The sequence below is a fragment of the Candoia aspera genome, chromosome 2 (assembly GCF_035149785.1).
Source record: "Candoia aspera isolate rCanAsp1 chromosome 2, rCanAsp1.hap2, whole genome shotgun sequence".
NCBI classification, from domain to species: Eukaryota; Metazoa; Chordata; class Lepidosauria; order Squamata; family Boidae; genus Candoia; species Candoia aspera.
The window spans coordinates 153,273,503-153,292,393 of NC_086154.1; the positions used below are offsets into that span (position 1 = coordinate 153,273,503).

The 18,891-nt window shown below is 41.6% G+C and overlaps 2 protein-coding genes across 2 annotated transcripts in view; one reads left to right on the top strand and one right to left on the bottom strand.

Moving 5' to 3' along the window:
• Nucleotides 1-18,891, bottom strand: part of KHSRP (KH-type splicing regulatory protein) — a 292,174-nt gene that overhangs the window by 161,984 nt on the left and 111,299 nt on the right. The window lies entirely within an intron of this gene.
• On the top strand, nt 12,227-18,295 carry CLPP (caseinolytic mitochondrial matrix peptidase proteolytic subunit). Its single transcript, XM_063294352.1, has 7 exons — nt 12,227-12,317; nt 13,337-13,438; nt 14,131-14,202; nt 14,828-14,924; nt 16,893-17,080; nt 17,280-17,385; nt 17,853-18,295. The coding sequence occupies exons 1-7, from the start codon at nt 12,300-12,302 to the stop codon at nt 18,020-18,022; spliced, it is 753 nt and encodes a 250-aa protein (XP_063150422.1). The 5' UTR covers nt 12,227-12,299; the 3' UTR covers nt 18,023-18,295.

Consider the following 18,891-nt stretch of genomic DNA (forward strand, 5'->3'; position numbering starts at 1 on the left):
CTTGAGATCTTTAAAGCGTGTATGAATGCTGGGTGTTAAAGCTCCATGGAGAGAGTGTGAACCTGTCACAAAATGACTGCAAGTGGCCCCAAAGCAAAAAGGAAAAGTGGGGCAGAGAGCCTATGGTATGCCAGCCTTAGGAGCAAAGCGGGCACATGACTGAGATGGGAGGGACCATGTGTATCCATGTGGAACAAGAAGAAAATGATGCCATACTGGTCACACAGTTTTGTCACTTGCATAACTGACACAAATTACATCATTTGCAACGTTTATATAACAACATTGTGGCACATGTGATACCGTTGTCTCTTTTACTGGATGCCTATGAGTGGGACTACATCCTTTTCTCTCTTACATATACATAATGGGGGAATGGATGTAATCTTCTGGCAGGTGTTTCTTTGCAAATCAGGAAATAAAAACAGGTGGGTTAAGCCTCTACTAGTCTAATCCACTTATTTTACTTTTAAAAATCCCTCCAGAAGTGGGGGTGGGGGCAGAGATGCAGAAGGGTTTGATGAAATAGATAAACCGCATTCCTTCTTTCAGTAGCCTTCTAAAAAGAATAATAGAAGTGTTCATTAAAAAAAATAATAGCGGGGGGTGGGGAATTGTCAGTGCTACATGCAGTGTATCTGAAGTACATTTGTCTAAATAAATTAACACAAACAGAAAAAAGACCAGTATATTACAGCACATGGGTATAATAGGGTTTGGGTAATACTTAGGATGTTCATGTTCTCTCTGATACAGAAAAATCATGCTTTCTACCATGATTTTCATGGCTGATGATATAATCAGGGGGGCAGAGCTAAGATTGTGGGTCCTTTTTCCTTGGTGTTTATGGTTTTTTCTCTAGACTTGGGCTTAAGCCTATTTCAGGCTCAATTCCCCATGAATTTTGGATTGCCACTGAAAATTAGAGGAATACCACCATCATTATATGGCAACTTTCTGCTGAATCTTGGCAACATGATCTTCACAGGTTCTGAAGGCCACAGAAAAAAGCTTCAGGATTTCCATTCTTGTTGTGTATGGATGGATAAAGCAACATTAGAAGGTGCACACACCCTTTTTCATGAGTCAGCACTGTGAAGGCCAAGAGAGTAGGTTTTAATAGCAAAGCTTTTAACATGGCAACCAGAGAAATGTCTTTTCAGGCATATTTATGCAGTTATAGTACTACTCCAAAATGGCTTGTTTCTTCCTGAGACAAAATTATGTCATGGACTATGACCCACCAAGAACTTGGGGTAATAAACATTGTTGTTGTTTATTCGTTTAGTCGCTTCCGACTCTTCGTGACTTCATGGACCAGCCCACGCCAGAGCTTCCTGTCAGTCGTCAACACCCCCAGCTCCCCCAGGGACGAGTCCGTCACCTCTAGAATATCATCCATCCACTTTGCCCTTGGTCGGCCCCTCTTCCTTTTGCCTTCCACTCTCCCTAGCATCAGCATCTTCTCCAGGCTGTCCTGTCTTCTCCTTATGTGGCCAAAGTATTTCATTTTTGCCTTTAATACCATTCCCTCAAGTGAGCAGTCTGGCTTTTCCTGGAGGATGGACTGGTTTGATCTTCTTGTAGTCCAAGGCACTCTCAGAATTTTCCTCCAACAAATAAAATAAAATGAAATAAAAAAGTAATAAACATACTTCTGAACAAATAGCCTGCCCAAGGAAGTGAGTGGATATAAGGCAAAGCTGAATATATTTCTCTAAGCCAATCATCCTCATTATATTCTTCAAACAAATATTTAAGCAGGGAAAGGAAGAATTCTTGGAGTTAATAGGTTTCCAGTTATTATTCATATTCTTGGACAGCTTTCCCAGTCTGGCTGGAAATTGGAGTTGGAGTCCAATGTGTTTGGAGGCAATCTGGTTGGAAAAGAATGGTCTTCTTATAAGCAAAGGGGTATGAAGGCAACTCACCCACATACTCTCAAGCTGGCTTGAGATAATTTGCTGCTTCTCTGCTTTGCAGTGAGTCAACTGGGCAAGTCTCCTGCAGAGCATTATTGCCAAGGATGCTAGAGTCTATGCTTTCATACCCCAGAGCTCTATTGGTGCCAAAGAAGGGCTGTCTTATGTTTTGTGAGGTGCTGTTTTTGGGCAAGGCTCTACACTCCCCAAGGTTGATGCTCTTCTTGGATGACAAATCCCATTGCCCTCAGTCAGCCCTGTCAGTTCCAATTGGGGGTGATGAGAGCTTCAGTCTAACACTCTGAGAGGGCACCATCTTGAGAAGATAAGAGTTATAGTAAAAGTGGACAGATATCCTTGCACAACTTCATAAATGTATGCAACTTCATTCAGAAAAGATTAAGAATCCAGCTTTATTTATCATTGTTTCAATAATTTCCAGCAGCCACATTAGTCAGGGGCAGTGGCAGTGCAGCAAAAGCAACAACAAAATATTCTTTTATCAGTGTGTGATGGTCTCTCCCACATTTCTCTTTCTAAAAAAATAGAGTATCTAAAGCAAATGCAATATTAAAAATAAATACAGTATGAAAAGTTGTTTTACCAACATCTCTTTGCTTCAGTTTTCCGCAATATTGGCAACATATCTGAAAAGCACCAAGTTACACAAAGCTGACATATTGCATTCTTATATTACTTCCATATCAATGTAATTGTGATGATTCCATCCAGGGAAAATACAAAATAATGATTTGATTATCATTCCCTGAATAGATAACCTCTCTCAGAACTAATTCCCAGTGGGATAGGTAAAGGTAAAGGTTTCCCTTGACGTAAAGTCCAGTCGTGTCCGACTCTAGGGGGCGGTGCTCATCTCCGTTTCTAAGCCTTGGAGCCGGCGTTGTCATAGACACTTCCGGGTCATGTGGCCAGCATGACGACTCGGAACGCCGTTACCTTCCCGCCGAAGCGGTACCTATTGATCTACTCACATTTGCATGTTTTCGAACTGCTAGGTGAGCAGGAGCTGGGACGAGCAACGGGAGCTCACCCCGCCGCGCGGTTTCGAACCGCCGACCTTCCGATCGACAGCTCAGCGGTTTAACCCGCAGCGCCACTGCGTCCCTAATTCCCAGTGGGATAGGATACCGTTTATTAATCTAGCTAGAAACTGAGTTTTCCTTAATTATTCCTTAACAGAAAACATTCCAGCACTACCTGTGCAGAAATCATCTATAACCTTTGTGCCACAGGAACAAGAGCGTACAGATAAAAGGCATGTTTTTCTATACCGCCCTTTTAAAACATATTGATAGGATATCAGGGATTAATTTAGAAATAATGTCAGTAGTCATTGCGACCAATTGATTTTCCATTTAAGGCTCTTATGGAATTGCCAGAAGTAATGCCAATTTTTGTGGCATCCAGTTTTTACTCTGAAGGTGCCCTGGGGAAGTAGAGAAAATGTTATTTGACTTTTCCTTCTGTTTTCTGGAGCTCTGTATACTTGTTCAGCCTTAATTCTACCACAGTATGCTACTGCTTGGTAGCAACAGGGTTAGAGAACCCTCGGTGGTTACCCAACTTGATAGACTAGGTGCTCAGGAAGATATTTGACAAGGAACTTTCCAAGGTTGGATAAAGACAAGACCCCGCTCTCCTGGACTTCTGTAAAAAACTAAAAACCTGGTTTTGTCAGCATGCCTAGAGCAAGAAGGGGAATAATCATTCATGGGGATGGCTAGCGCCCTAGAATGGCCTTTTATACTCCTGGACTGAGATACAATCTTTAGCTATCTGTATTTTATCACATTTTATATTTTTATTGCCTATTTATATTTATTGTTTTTATAATGGTATTGAATTTTAAACTTTTGTTTGTTGTAAACCGCCCAGAGCCCTCCTTTGGGGGGGAGATAGGCGGTGATAAAATTCGATAGATAGATAGATAGATAGATAGATAGATAGATAGATAGATAGATAGATAGATAGATAGATAGATAGATAGATAAAGTTCTGTCTTTTCAGGGGAAACAAAAGGATACTTGAAAAACAGATTGTATGGGATAGCAACCAAAGTGGCATATGACGGTAAAATAATTTCCCCAGAGCTCCACCCCTGTAGTGGGAAGTAAACTTTGTGGAGTTCTGAATTAAATACATTTAAGAATGCACTTCCAAATACACACATTGCTGTTATAAATCTGGATATAGCTAGAGTCATATTCTGGGGGCAGGGTTGTAAAACAATACCAAAAACAAAATGCAACTTCAACAAAATTCTTCTAATTGGATATTAAAGGGGGAATAAATCCACCATCAGAGCCACAAAATTGGAGGTGGGGAAGGAAACATTAGTAGGGAAGACAGAAGACCTAACCAGCTGGGGAAAGAAATTTTTGTAGATTACTACCTGGTGTTATGCATTTATCTGAAATTAAGAATGAAATTAGTCTTAAGAGTACGCCCTGGTCATGCTGGTTGTAGCAAGCTGGAACACACAGTGAAGAGAGACAAGTTGTTATTTTTGTGCCCTGGCCAGTCTTGTTGAAGCCTGAGACCTTTGCACCCCAGGCATAACCTCCTCCTTTCTTTATTAAGTCTGTTGCAAGCTGAAGGTTGGGCCTTTCCTTTTTCCTAGAAGTGTCTTCTTTCTCCACTTGCCCTTTATAGACACACTATTTTGATTAACTTCTTGAAGAGTTTTAAGGACTCTTGAAGTTTGTTAGAAAAAAGGGGGAAGGAAGGACAAAATTATGGATTATTTTGTGACTGTTGGTTCTGCTAGGAAAGAGATGTGTCTATGTGTCGGTTTGTGTGTATTCATTCACTCACTCACTCACTTTTCTTAGCCTTTGCCCCACTTGGTTGTAAGGTCTGTTGATTTGCCCTGTTGTTGTTTATTCATTTAGTTGCTTCTGACTCTTCGTGACTTCATGGACCAGCCCATGCCAGAGCTTCCTGTCGATTGTCAACACCCCCAGCTCCCCCAGGGACGAGTCCGTCACCTCTAGAATATCATCCATCCACCTCGCCCTTGGTCGGCCCCTCTTCCTTTTGCCCTCCACTCTCCCTAGCATCAGCATCTTCTCCAGGGTGTCCTGTCTTCTCATTATGTGGCCAAAGTATTTCAGTTTTGCCTTTAATATCATTCCCTCAAGTGAGCAGTCTGGCTTTATTTCCTGGAGGATGGACTGGTTTGATCTTCTTGCAGTCCAAGGCACTCTCAAAATTTTCCTCCAACACCACAGTTCAAGAGCATCTATCTTCCTTCTCTCAGCCTTCCTTATGGTCCAGCTCTCGCAGCCATATATTACTACGGGGAACAACATTGCTTTAACTATGCGGACCTTTGTTGTCAGTGTGATGTCTCTGCTCTTAACTATTTTATCGAGATCTGTCATTGCTCTTCTCCCAAGGATTAAGCGTCTTCTGATTTCCTGACTGCAGTCAGCATCTGCAGTAATTTCGCACCTAGAAGTACAAAGTCTTTGACTGCTTCTACATTCTCTCCCTCTATTTGCCAGTTATCAATCAAGCTGGTTGCCATAATCTTGGTTTTTTTGAGGTTTAGCTGCAAGCCAGCTTTTGCACTTTCTTCTTTCACCTTCATCATAAAGCTCCTCAGTTCCTCTTCGCTTTCAGCCATCAAAGTGGTATCATCTGCATATCTGAGATTGTTAATGTTTCTTCCAGAGATTTTAACTCCAGCCTTGGATTCCTCAAGCCCAGCATGTCGCATGATGTGTTCTGCGTACAAGTTGAATAGGTAGGGTGAGAGGATACAGCCCTGCCGTACTCCTTGTCCAATCTTAAACCAGTCCATTGTTCCGTGGTCTGTTCTTACTGTTGCTACTTGGTCGTTATACAGATTCTTCAGGAGGCAGACAAGATGACTTGGTATCCCCATACCACTAAGAACTTGCCACAATTTGTTATGGTCCACACAGTCAAAGGCTTTAGAATAGTCAATAAAACAGAAATAGATGTTTTTCTGAAACTCCCTGGCCTTTTCCATTATCCAGCGGATATTGGCAATTTGGTCCCTAGTTTCTCTGCCTTTTCTAAACCCAGCTTCTACATCTGGCAATTCTCGCTCCATGAACTGCTGAAGTCTACCTTGCAGGATCTTGAGCATTACCTTACTGGCATGTGAAATGAGTGCCACTGTTCGATAGTTTGAACATTCTTTAGTGTTCCCCTTTTTTGGTATGGGGATATAAGTTCATTTTTTCCAGTCTGATGGCCATTCTTGTGTTTTCCAAATTTGCTGGCATATAGCATGCATTACCTTGACAGCATCATCTTGCAAGATTTTGAACAGTTCAGCTGGGATGCCGTCGTCTCCTGCTGCCTTGTTATTAGCAATGCTTCTTAAGGCCCACTCAACCTCACTCTTCAGGATGTCTGGCTCTAGCTCACTGATCACACCGTCAAAGCTATCCCCGATATTGTTATCCTTCCTATACAGGTCTTCTGTATATTCTTGCCACCTTTTCTTGATCTCTTCTTCTTCTGTTAGGTCCTTGCCATCTTTGTTTTTGATCATACACATTTTGGCCTGGAATTTACCTCCGATGTTTCTAATTTTCAGGAAGAGGTCTCTTGTCCTTCCTATTCTATTGTCTTCTTCCACTTCCACGCATTGTTTGTTTAAAAATAATTCCTTATCTCTTCTGGCTAACCTCTGGAATTTTGCATTTAATTGGGCATATCTGTTAATATATTGTTTTCTACTACAGATTAAGGTTACTATGGTAACTAATCATTTTGGCCGGGTGCAGATGTTGAATTCAACTATCCCCTTTTCGAATGTTAATTTTTGCACCTGGGGAAAGAAGAACTTGCTTGGAGTTGTTTTAGTTTCTGTTTCCTTTCTGTGTAGGCATGTAGAGTTGAGTTAAGCAGCTCTCACTGAGGGCCTGCAAGAATGCAGAAGCTTTTAAACACGTTTTGCTTTCTGTAAATAAAATTATTTTTATAGAAATGCCTGGTGTGTGACTTTTCTGATCTCTCCTGGGCCAAAGGCTTTCCCAGCAATCTGCCAACAATATCTCCCCCTATCACTGTTGCCTTTTCCTTTCCTTCTTTCTTGGGCTACTTCTAGTGTCTCAGCAGACAGCCATTTTGCCTTCTTGGTTTTCTCTTTCTTTGGGATGTATTTTGTTGCCACCTCCTGAACAATGTTGCGAACTTCTGTCCATAGTTCTTCCGGGACCCTATCTACTAAGTCCGGTCCCTTACATCGATTCTTCACCTCCATTGCATATTCCTTAGGAATATTAGTGAGCTCATATCTAGCTGATCTGTGGGACTTCCCTAATCTCTTTAGTCTAATTCTAAATTGTGCAAGAAGAAGTTCGTGATCTGAACTACAGTCAGCTCCAGGTCTTGTTTTTACCAACTGTATAGATGTCCGCCACCTTTGGCTGCAAAGGATGTAGTCAATCTGATTTCGGTGTTGTCCATCTGGTGATGTCCATGTATAAAGCTGTCTCTTAGGTTGTTGGAAGAGAGTGTTTGTTATGCAGAGTGAGTTGTCTTGGCAAAATTCTATCAGCCTGTGTCCTGCTTCGTTTTGTTCTCCCAGGCCATGCTTACCTGTAATTCCAGGTGTCATTTGACTGCCCACCTTAGCATTCCAGTCTCCCGTGATGAAAATAACATCTCTTTTAAGCGTGTTGTCCAGTAGGTGCTGCAGATCCTCATAGAACTGCTCTACTTCAGCTTCTTCAGCATCTGTGGTTGGGGCGTATATTTGGATCACTATGATGTTAGATGGCTTGCCCTGAATTCAAATTGAGATCATTCTATCGTTTTTTGGATTGTATCCGAGCACTGCTTTAGCCACTTTACTATTAATTATGAAGGCTACTTCATTTCTTCTGTGGTCCTCTTGTCCACAGTAGTAGATCTGGTGGTCATTTGATGTGAAGTGGCCCATTCCAGTCCATTTCAGTTCACTGACACCCAGAATGTCTATCTTTAATCTTGACATCTCACCAATAACCACATCCAATTTGCCCTGGCTCATAGATCTTACATTCCAGGTTCCAATGGTGTGTTGATCTTTAGAACATCGGATTCGCCGTTCACCACCAGCACTGTCGGCCGCTAGCCGTCCTTTCGGCTTTGAGCTAGCTGCGTCATCACGTCTGGAGCTAGTTGAACTCATCCTCTGTTCCTCCCCAGTAGCATTTTGACCATCTTCTGACCTGGGAGTCTCATCTTCCGATGCTATACCGACATATCTCTGGTTGTACTGATCCATTTAGTTTTCACGGCAAGAATATTGGGGTGGGTTGCCATTACCTTCCCCAGAGATCGCATTTAGCCTGACTTCTCTGTCATGACCTTCCTGTCTTGGGTGGCCCTTCATGGTTTAGCTCATGGCATCATTGAGGTGCTCAAGCTCCAGCACCACGACAAGGTAACAATCCTGTGCTGAAGGTTGATTTGCCCTGCACTTGACTAATTCACATAACAAAGCCATCAATGCATGATGCAAGGAGGGTTTTGTCAGCTGTCTTGTTGCAGAGCCTGATGCTGTTCAGGGTTGAGAGGGAGTGACTGGCCCAATGCCACTCACTTGGTTTCCATGCCCAAGGGAGGACTAGAACCAGAGTCTGCCTGCTCCCAGTCCAGCATTTTAGCCACTACATCACACAGGCCCTCAAAGGCTTTGATATAGTATGTAATGACTCATGCAGTTTCTTCTACTTTGGATGGTGTGCATTTCCCTGCTCTTCTTAAGACTTAATGAATACTATAAGCTTGTTTACTGTGAAGCTTTACAAGGGTCTGCTCAAAGTCTTCATTGCCTACCTAAGATTGTCAAGTCTTTAATAGCATCATCAGCTGCACACAGATACTACCTTTGCATGACATGCTGAATCACAAACTCACCAAGCACATTTTAGCCTGTCTGGTATGCACAGCCTGTGTTCCAGCTTTACAATTCAGTGTGTCTTACAAACCTAGAAAGTTGGGTTAACTGAGTAATTTACTACATGTGTCATGGAACGCAGCTATTAACAGTTGAAAATGTTTATTCACAATTTCTACAAACTGGTACCCTCTGGAAATATTGGATTTCAATTTTCATAATCCACAGGTTTCATAAGAGACAGATTGATTGAGGGTTAGATGCATTGAAACACAATTAATTCATAAGGCACCAGTTTGTGGAGAGCTGCACTAGCTAGCTTTTGCACATCTTTATTTTTGTGGGGTTGAATGTTACACCTGTTCGTGCAAATTAACAAATTAAGAGATATAATCCAACTAGAGAGAAAGAGAGAGCAAAAAGACACCATTCCAGTTTATGTACTTTCACCAGTTCAATCTCCACGTTCTTGGTTCTCAAAGCAACGTTCCATATACTGTGTCTTTACTCCCACCCCCTTTCAGGAGACTAATACCATGAAACAGGGGCATGAAATTCTTTAGACTATTACATTGTTGAGCAGTCTTCCTTCCAACCTGTAATACCTTATTTGAATAGGTAAGATGGTTGCCTGTGTTTGAACAGTACAGTAGGTATGTTTATAACTACAAGTCAGAAGGGAATTTTTATTGCTAGTGCATTTTGAACACCCTCTTGCTTCTGAAGGCAGCATAAAGCAGCAGTAGCAGCAGCCTTTTGTATAGCTCGTGAAAACAGGATATCACCATAAACTTTGAATAAACTATTATATGTGACAGAAGAGCATTACAGAGGTAGGAAATTTCAGCTTATCGCCTGTTGCTGGGATGTACTGTATTAAGATGTGAATTTTGGTGGGAGAACAGGTTAACAACACAGAAACCTATCTGTGAAATGTAGGAGGGCACATTCTGGCCTTGATTAGAGACATAAATTTTGGATTATCACTGTGTTCTGTGTCTGGACTGAATATGAACACAGGCAGGAATTATTGCAGAGTGAAAGCTTTTCTGTTGCTCTCCTTCCATAGAATTGTTACATGAGGAGCAGATTGCACCATAATGTTATTTCCTTTGTCCTGGATTTGCGGCCAAGGAAAGCTTTGACAAGCATCAAGAGTATCCCAGGCTTTTTGGCCTTGACCATCAATGATGAGAACTGAAGAATGAATCTGACCAGGAGCAAGGAGCTGTGCGCCATGAGGGTGGGGTGTTTGTAAGAGCCTGGCCAGAGAAATCTTTCCCTGATTTTTAAAAAATTAAACCCTCTTAACTTTCTGCCAAAAATGTATATCAAAGTTATAACACAAGTTAAAATAAAGTATGCTGAATCCCTATTGCACAGGGAATACATTTCACCAGTTCCAGAAATCTAGAGGGGATGATACTATAAGGCACAGATTCATTCAGCTACTTGTTCTGAGCAAAAGTTGGTATTTGAAAAACTATTTGGAACCTAGTTCCACAGTATAGATTTCTGCTCAGAATATGATTCCTTTGTAAATTCAGGGTCTTATCAAGACCTTCCAGGCCTGCTTGACTGCTAAGGTTGCTTGGCTGGAATGATTCTCGGATTTGGATTTCAGAGTTGTTGGTCTACGTTCCAGAACATTTTTGGACATTAAGGGGTTAACAAAACCGTGATAAGAATTGCAATTCTTACATATTGTGCTCATTTATACGTAACACATCCCACAATTCTTAGCATTAATTTATTTTGAAGTGCCGATTTAAGTCTGTTCTGTTCCATTCCAACTTTTGAATCATCCTTATTTGTTTGTTTATTTAAAAAATTTATGTGGCTGCCCATCTTAAACTAAACTTTAGGTGGCTCACAACCCAAGGATAAAAACAATACGTAGAAACAATGAAATAAAAACATTAAAACAAAACAGAAAACCCCAAAAAGACCTCTTAAATCCACAAAACCTCTCCCTAAAGACAGCCTGGCACATTCTTGGAGAGTGGACCTCTGTATGCTGCGCAAAGCCTGGTATGCCCCTCCAGCTATTCATTCCTGTCTTGGAAGAAATGCCTATCAAGATCTTTTCTGGTCTAGGTTCAGCCTCAGGCTTGGCCAACAACTGTCATGAGAGAAAAATAAGAGTCTTTGTGATAATCTTCGATCTGATTCCTGGATTTCTTAGCAGATCATGGAATCTTTTTGGAGCACTGGAGGGAGTTGAATATTAGAGGTGTTGCTTTCAAATTATTCTGCTCTTACCTGGTTGGATACTACCAAAAGGTGGTATTAGGAGACATCCCTTCAGTCCTTTGGAACTTGTCCAGGGGATAAGTGTCCCCAATATCTTTCTTATCTACCATACTACCAAATGTCTGTATAAAGCTGCTGAAAACTAACTGTTGATATATGAGTTTGGAGCTAGACACCACCAGTACAATGAGCTATACATAAATCTTTCCTGGAAACCTAAAATTGGGTATCTCCAGAGCCCTGTGGTTGGATGTGGGAAAATAGCTGAAGCTGAATTTAGACAAAATGGAATTGCTGCTAATTCCAGGCAGTAGATTTCAGAATTCAAGGAACATGGCTATTTTGGAAGGGGCTAAATTCCCCCTTAAAGAACAGTTTCTCCCAGATCTGGCATTTTTGCTAGACAACCACATAACATCTGTGGCAAGGCTGGCCTTTTATCAGCTTGGCTGATAAGCTTGCTGCACCCTTACCTGGAGAAGAGAAACCATACAGAAGTGTGATATCATCACTTGTTGAAACAGCAGCATTGGCTGCTAGTAGCTTTCTGAGCCTCATTCAAAGTGCTCACGGAGGTGCAGACAGCTTATATGGATGAGGCCCAAGTTACCCGCAGGACTGCCTTTCAATACAGTTTCCAATGCACTTTCAGGGCCTCAGTGGGACCCTTCTGCTATTTCTGCTACTAGGTACATCTAACCCCAACAGCGAAACTTGCATTTTCTGTGGAATAAACGATCTTTGGAGTCGAGGAAGGAAAAAATAGTGTGCAAGACACCCCACACGTGGTTACTTATTGTGAGATGAAAAGAGGAAGGGCAACACAAGAGAGGTTGTGATTCTCTTGCACCCTTACTTTTGAGTAAACGCGTATATGGCTCATGCTTGCCAATACACATTAAACGCCCTATACAACAAGTACAATACAAAACAGTCTTTACGAACGGAGATAGTTCAGTATATAAATCAGACTGCGAGAATGTGGAGGCGCTTATTTACATCTGTGAGAAATTGAAAAGTTTTCCGTTACCAAGGGAAGTCGTAGAAAAAACAATTTAAGCAAACGGTATTAGCCTCTAGGCACGCCGGCACTACATTTCCCATGATACAACACGGCCCCACGGCGTGTGCGACGGATTGCGATTCTACTCCACCCCGTTTCCTAAGTCCTCATCAGGTGATTCGCGCTCTCTGAGAAACACGTGGGAAGCAGTGAAAGAAAGATCTTCCGGGGCAGAATGCTGCAAAGAATAGTGGTGAGGGAGAATGCGTGTGTAGAAATTTTTGTGGGAGCAGGTCGCAGCTGGCAATGGCCTGGGGCGCTCGGATGGGGGAGTGGAGTGGGAGATGAACCCCTAAAATGATCCTTGGTACGGGACTTGCCCCGGCTTGAGCTTGTTTTAAGTAATCTTGGAAATAAGCAACGGCGTTAGAGAATTAAAAATAAAATTAAACCAGTCAAACCACACTCTCCCCAACATCTAGTTTCCAAGTATTACTGTTCAGATGTTTCTGAAAACCAGAAGCAGGATATGAAATGAACCTTTATCCCTAAGTTGGTAGATCTTTTTTTTTCCATATAGTTTTCTATAGTTCTATAGTTTTGTTTAATCCCTTTGAAGACACACTCATCTAATGGTTCCCACCTTGTGGCAGCATAGATAATGTGATGCAAGAAGGTATTATTTGTTTTCTGTGTCAGGAAATTACAAATCTTCATGTTCACAGGGTGATTGGTGGTTGATTATTATTGCAAATGGAGAAAAATCTTACTTATTAGACTGCCTTAGCTGTCACTGTCCAGATGAGAATTATGGGAGTAATTTGAAATGCATCTTGGTCATGCCAGATTACTCTTACAGGCTGCTGTTTCTGATTTTACACACTTCGTCATCCTTCTCATAGATACTTTTCTTTTCTGCCCTTCTAAATAGTAGGCCATAGTTACATTGGTAGCTTAGAGTTACTTTGGTATACAAATTGATTTTTAAAAATGCATTAGGTTTTCCACATAAAAAGGACCCAGAGAACTAATGTTTTGCTTAGCTCTTTGAAGCCCTTTCAATCAGGCAAGATATTTTGCTCCCCTCACTTTCAGGATGTGAATTTGCATTTGTGTACACCTTCTGTAGGTAGGGAGCAGGTGGGCCCCCTGATAAGCGTTGTTAACAACTCTCGAGAAAGAGACTCAACTGGAAGTGGAAAGCCTGGCTGAGATGATAGATCAGAAATGGCAGACAAATGACTGTATTTAACTACCCATTCCTCTTTCTAGCACCCCGTACGGCTGGGATGCCACATCCTCTCTTTGTCCCGGAGCCTCCATCAAACTCCCAGGGGTCACATTCCCCTCATCCCTATTGTAGTGGAACAGACGGTAAGCAGACTAGCCGGTGGGCATCGTTTTCTAAATATACAAATATGACAAAGGAAGCAGATACGGAACTAGACTGTCTACTTTCTGTTGATAGATAAGATTTTACTTCAGGCTCATGGCAAGTCGGGGAAATGGGGAGGAATTGAAGCATGGTGGTGTGGGCCCATCATTGCAAAATTAATAGAGAACTAATAACTTGAACTTTCTTCAGAAAATTAAGTATTATTGCAGATAGACTTATCTGTCATTCCATTCTGTTTACATTCCTTGACCAAATGTTTGTTCCTTCTCACTGAATGAGATAGATTATTGCCTGTACATTTTGCCTTCTATTGCCTTGACACTTAAAAATGGTCATGAAAGGAAGATATCATGAATGAAACATGCAATTAGCAGAATGACAGAAAATGCACCAACACTGCTTTAGAATCCCTGATACTTTGATGACTCTGTTTTGGTCCTTGATCCTTCTTTTAACTCCTTCCTTTGTACTCATCAATACATAGCTCTGTCAGTATCTTTCAGGGCTGCTTTACTCTGGTTCTGCATGATGAATCTTGCCTCAGAGTTAAACTGAGCACCAGTAAACTGTTTTCTTTTTAAGCAGTGTCTGAGTCCTCTTGCAGGATATCAGGACTCTTCTCCACCACTGGATCTGGAGTGTACTTGTCCTGACCTTTGGTCTGTTTCAGGGCCGTGGTGAGCGAGCCTATGACATCTACTCTCGGCTTTTGAGAGAGCGCATTGTCTGTGTGATGGGCCCGGTAAGTGCATGAACTACTTCCAGAGTGGGCAACAAGACCAGACTGTCCAATATTTTGAGGAACTTGTTCCTACTACCCGTACGTGAAAAATGTGTGGGTAATGCCTGCTGAGATCTCAGTAGCTAGAAGGAAGCTTGGGGAAGTTTCCTCATACCAAAAGGCAGGTCTTAGGCTGCTCCATGACTAGCAAATCCAGCTGAAATTATGCAAACATGAGAAACATGAGAAAATAGGCAAACTAGTTTTGTGTAATCAAATGTAGTGTAGGATTTGGAGTACTTTTGACCATAAAGTTGATTTCTTTCTCTCTTTTTTTTAAGCTCTGAGTACAGGTTGTATTGGCTTTCCTTAATTAATTGATTTCCAGTTATTGATTTTTTTAGTCCCTTGGATTTTAAACAATGTGTGCCTTTGGAGCCCCAGATCTGGGCCACCATCCTGAAGCCAGCTTTTCTCTCTTTAGAGGGACTTTGCTAGTGAGATTTCCTTTCTAGCTGTGGGCTGGCCAGCTCAAAGAAAGCAAAAAGGCTGGGGAGTTGAATTTACTACTCAGGCTAGCAAGGGGGCTTCCTTCAGCATGGGCTTTCCCTAATATTATCCATTGCTTTGTGTGTTCTCTTTACAGATTGATGATGGCATTGCAAGCTTGGTCATTGCACAACTGCTTTTCTTGCAGTCAGAGAGCAATAAGAAGCCCATCCACATGTACATAAACAGTCCGGGTGAGTGGTAGTCAAAATTAAGGAGCTACAGAGGAGTACATTCTCTCCTTGCTAGCAGCTCCACCTGCCTGTATCTTTCGTTTTGCACAAACAGGGTTAGCTGCTTTCCTTATTCTAAGGCCACATTTTTTCCTTGCTGCTGTGGTATCTTTTCTAAGAAAGGCCATATCAGGGACCTTTTCCTTTTTTTTTATTATAAAACTTCATTAATTTTCAAAGTATAGTTAAAATACAAAAGATAGAATACAGAAAAGATAGAATATAAAACTAAAGAAAAAAGAGAAACTATAAAAGTGCAGAGTTAGATAGAAAACAAAGAAAGAAAATGACTTCCGACCTTCTCCAACACAGATATAAATGTGTATTATACAAATGTAATCTCTTACCATTAATTAAACCTTAGTAACATTATTTCTATAAAATCAAACCATTTAATCATCGAAACCCAAAATCAAGACCTCATTTTTTTCAGACACAAGCAGAAGTGGTTTCCAAATAGAAACAAATCCAGACACAATATTTTCTCTTATCAGCACTGTTAATTTCATCATTTGAGCCAATTCCATTAATCTAACCATCCATTCTTCCATTGTGGGGATTTGTGGATCTTTCCATCTTTGTACATATAAAAGTCTTGCTGCTGTTATCATATATAAAAGCAAAGTTCCATGCTGTTTCTCAAGATGTTTATCCATCAATCCCAAGAAAAACAGTTCTGGTTTCTTCTGTAAGGCCACTTTAAGAAACTTTTGTATATTAACACATATTTGGTCCCAAAATTTCTTGGCCTTCTTACAAATAAGTTCCTTCACCAAGAGATGGTAAAAAGTTCCTTCACCAAGAGAACATTTCCAACAAACATTTGTTACCCCATTATACATTTTTGACAATTTATCAGGAGTTAAACACCAACAATACACCACTTTATAAAAATTCTCTTTTAAGTACTTCAAAGTAAATTTCAAACCTTTGTTCCACATATTATCCCATTGCTCCAACGTAATACTATAGCCAAAATTCTTAGCCCATTTAATCATACAGCCTTTAACCTGTTCATCTTATAAATTCATTTGTAACAACATCTTAAACTTCTTTGTGATAACATGTTCGCCATTTGTACAAAGTTTCGTTTCAAACTGAGTTATTCCATTCACAAAATTAAAAGTCTTTTTATCCACTTTAAATCATCCTGACAGTTGCATGATCAGGGACCTTTTCCCATGGCCTTTTCTCCTCTTCCGTTTTCTAGTCCAGCCTTCCCTAACATGATGCCCTCCAGATGTGCTGACTTACAACTCTTACTGTATCTCAGCCATCACTGGTCATACTGGCTGGGGTGTAGAGACTTGTTACTAATTTGGAGACTGCCAGACTGCAGAAGGCCACTCCAGTGGACACAGATAAAAGTTTTAGGAAGTTTCTCCCAATGTGGCAGTGAGCTCTGTGTTGGTTTCTTGAGTCCCTCCCTGTTTCTTCAAAGAGTGCTTCCCCATTGTTGTCTGTTTCCAGTCTGCTGTGTTCCAATTGAGGCGGATGAGTTGTCCGTGATCCCTGTTTTTGTTCTGCTTTAGAGTGTGGAACTTGCTGCGGAAAAATTGTGAAGTTGGGATTGGTGGTGCTCAGCATTCTGTGTACAAGCCGTAGCTCCCCGAAGATGTAATAGTATCTGTACCCTGCCATAAACTAACCACACTGACTGGTTTTGTAGAACACACACAAGCCATAAACTAGCCAACCTCATTTCAGCCGAGGATGTTCTACAAATCCAGCTGTAATGTTCCAAGGCAAGCATTTCCTCTCCCAGCCGCCACTGTACCTCTCCTTGCTAGGCTTTCCTTCATTCTGTTTGTAAGCCTTCTTAGCTATCCTCAAAAATGCTTAGGTTTTTTTGGAAAATAAAGGTTACTAAGGCTGTTCTATCTATATTTGAGAGTCACAATAGTGGAATAAACTTGGTTCTCCCTGTAGGTGGTGCAGTGACATCAGGATTAGCTATTTATGACACCATGCAGTACATCCTGAACCCTATTTGCACATGGTGTGTGGGGCAGGCAGCTAGCATGGGCTCTCTGCTGCTGGCTGCAGGATCACCAGGCATGCGCCACTCCCTGCCGAACTCCCGCATCATGATCCATCAGCCCTCAGGTGGGGCCCGGGTAAGTCTGGCTTTGCTGCTTCCTGCCAGGGATGTCTGTGTATTCCCATGTAGCCATTGTGATTCTGACCTGCACCGATTGCACAAAGTTAGGAATGGGGATGGGCAGGGGCATGAATGAGATCATATCCTTCCCTCCCATACCTCTGGTCCTCATTGCTGTATATTAACGTATATTTTCTATCTGCCTCCACTTCCAGGGCCAAGCTACAGACATTGCCATCCAAGCTGAGGAAATCCTCAAACTTAAGAAACAGATCAATAGCATCTATGCCAAACACACCAAACAGAACCTGGATGTGATTGGTAAGCAGTTTGATCCCTCCGAGGCTGAACCATAACTAGTTACTCCACTGCAGGAAGGAGGGCTGTGGAAGAGCCAAACTTAACATCCTGTCAGTAGTAATTGGCAAGCAGCTAAGTAGAGGAAGGCCAGCCTCCTGCTTGGATTGTTTCCATTTTTTAAAGTCAGTTTTTTCAGACTGCAGTGTGATAAGACGGAAGCCCTTCGTTACACCACTTTCCAACTGTCCTTCGCTTTGGCACCTAGAGGAATTTCAGGGCTTGGGGAAGATGCCTGTTCTGCAATTAACAGAGTACTTTCTTCCTTTCTTTCCTCTCAGAAATTTCCCTCTCCCTAGGAAATCTGGGAATATATCTGAAGCTGCCCTAGTTTCTGAAACCTAGCATGGGAGTACATTAGTAAATGTACCTGTGAGTTAATGATGATCTGTATTTTCCCAAGACCAAGTTAAAGTGTGTTACCTTCACAGAGGCTGCAATGGAAAGAGATCGTTACATGAGCCCAGTGGAAGCCCAGGAATTTGGCATCTTAGACAAGGTGCTTGTTCATCCTCCACACGATGGTGAAGATGAGCCGGAGCTGGTACAGAAAGAGACTCCGCCTGCACCTTCTGTCTCCCCTTCCTTGGCTGAACCCTGAGGGATCCACAGACTTGTTTAGCTGCTTTGTAGCATTATGGATTGTAACAGTGATGTCAGCCCTCTGAAATGGAAATAGGGGCTGGTTGGTCAAACTCACTGCGGTCGCAGGGAATCTCCATCCGAGTGGTTCTTCTCTTCAGGACTGCTCCATGTTTGTAGGAACTGGTCTCTTGACTTTTTCCTCTCTGGGATCCAGTTGTTATCCTACCTGTCTTTTCTTTCCTAATTCACAATATTCTTTAATTAGTTTTAAATTAAACATGGACCTGTATGGTGTGGACATTCTTCATTTCTTGTTTTTTAATCTTTCCTTCTAAAAGGATACTGTACTATGTAAAAGCCTATCTTGAGGATTTTTCCATTTCTGTGTGTGCTGAGTATAGCCAGTCTAAAAATACAACTTGTGGACAAAAACTATTCAGGCCATGAGTTGCAAAACAGACCAGTTTGCACACATAATGTCCATAGCAGGTAATTTTTTCCAACACCTTCTTAATTAATGTTGTCACCTGCTCTCTAGTTGTTTTGCAGATACCCTTTTCTGATCTGGAAAAGGTCCCCAGCTGTTATCCAGACTTCACCCCTACCAGATAAAGATCTTACAGCTGGAATACTGTTATAAGCTGATTTGTAATCCTATGTCACAGTACTCATGTAAATCAGGTATATTTTCTATAAGTGCAAATGCAAGAAGGCTTTTATCAAGCAGTGTGTATTTATTAGACCCTGAGCATAGATTCTTGTGACTCAAACAAGTAAGTATGTGGGGAATCGTGCAGATGTTCACAGTTCCCCAGGAAAGAGAATAGAAAGAACCAGAATGGTCAGTTCCTTCTTTGTTCCTATGGCATCAACCACAGTGGTCTG

Bases quoted from the DNA above. Each gene is read 5' to 3' on its own strand.
- CLPP (XM_063294352.1), top strand. The intron at 17,081-17,279 runs GTAAGTCTGGCT...CTCCACTTCCAG, and splicing joins AGCCCTCAGGTGGGGCCCGG to GGCCAAGCTACAGACATTGC. The intron at 17,386-17,852 runs GTAAGCAGTTTG...TTACCTTCACAG, and splicing joins ACAGAACCTGGATGTGATTG to AGGCTGCAATGGAAAGAGAT.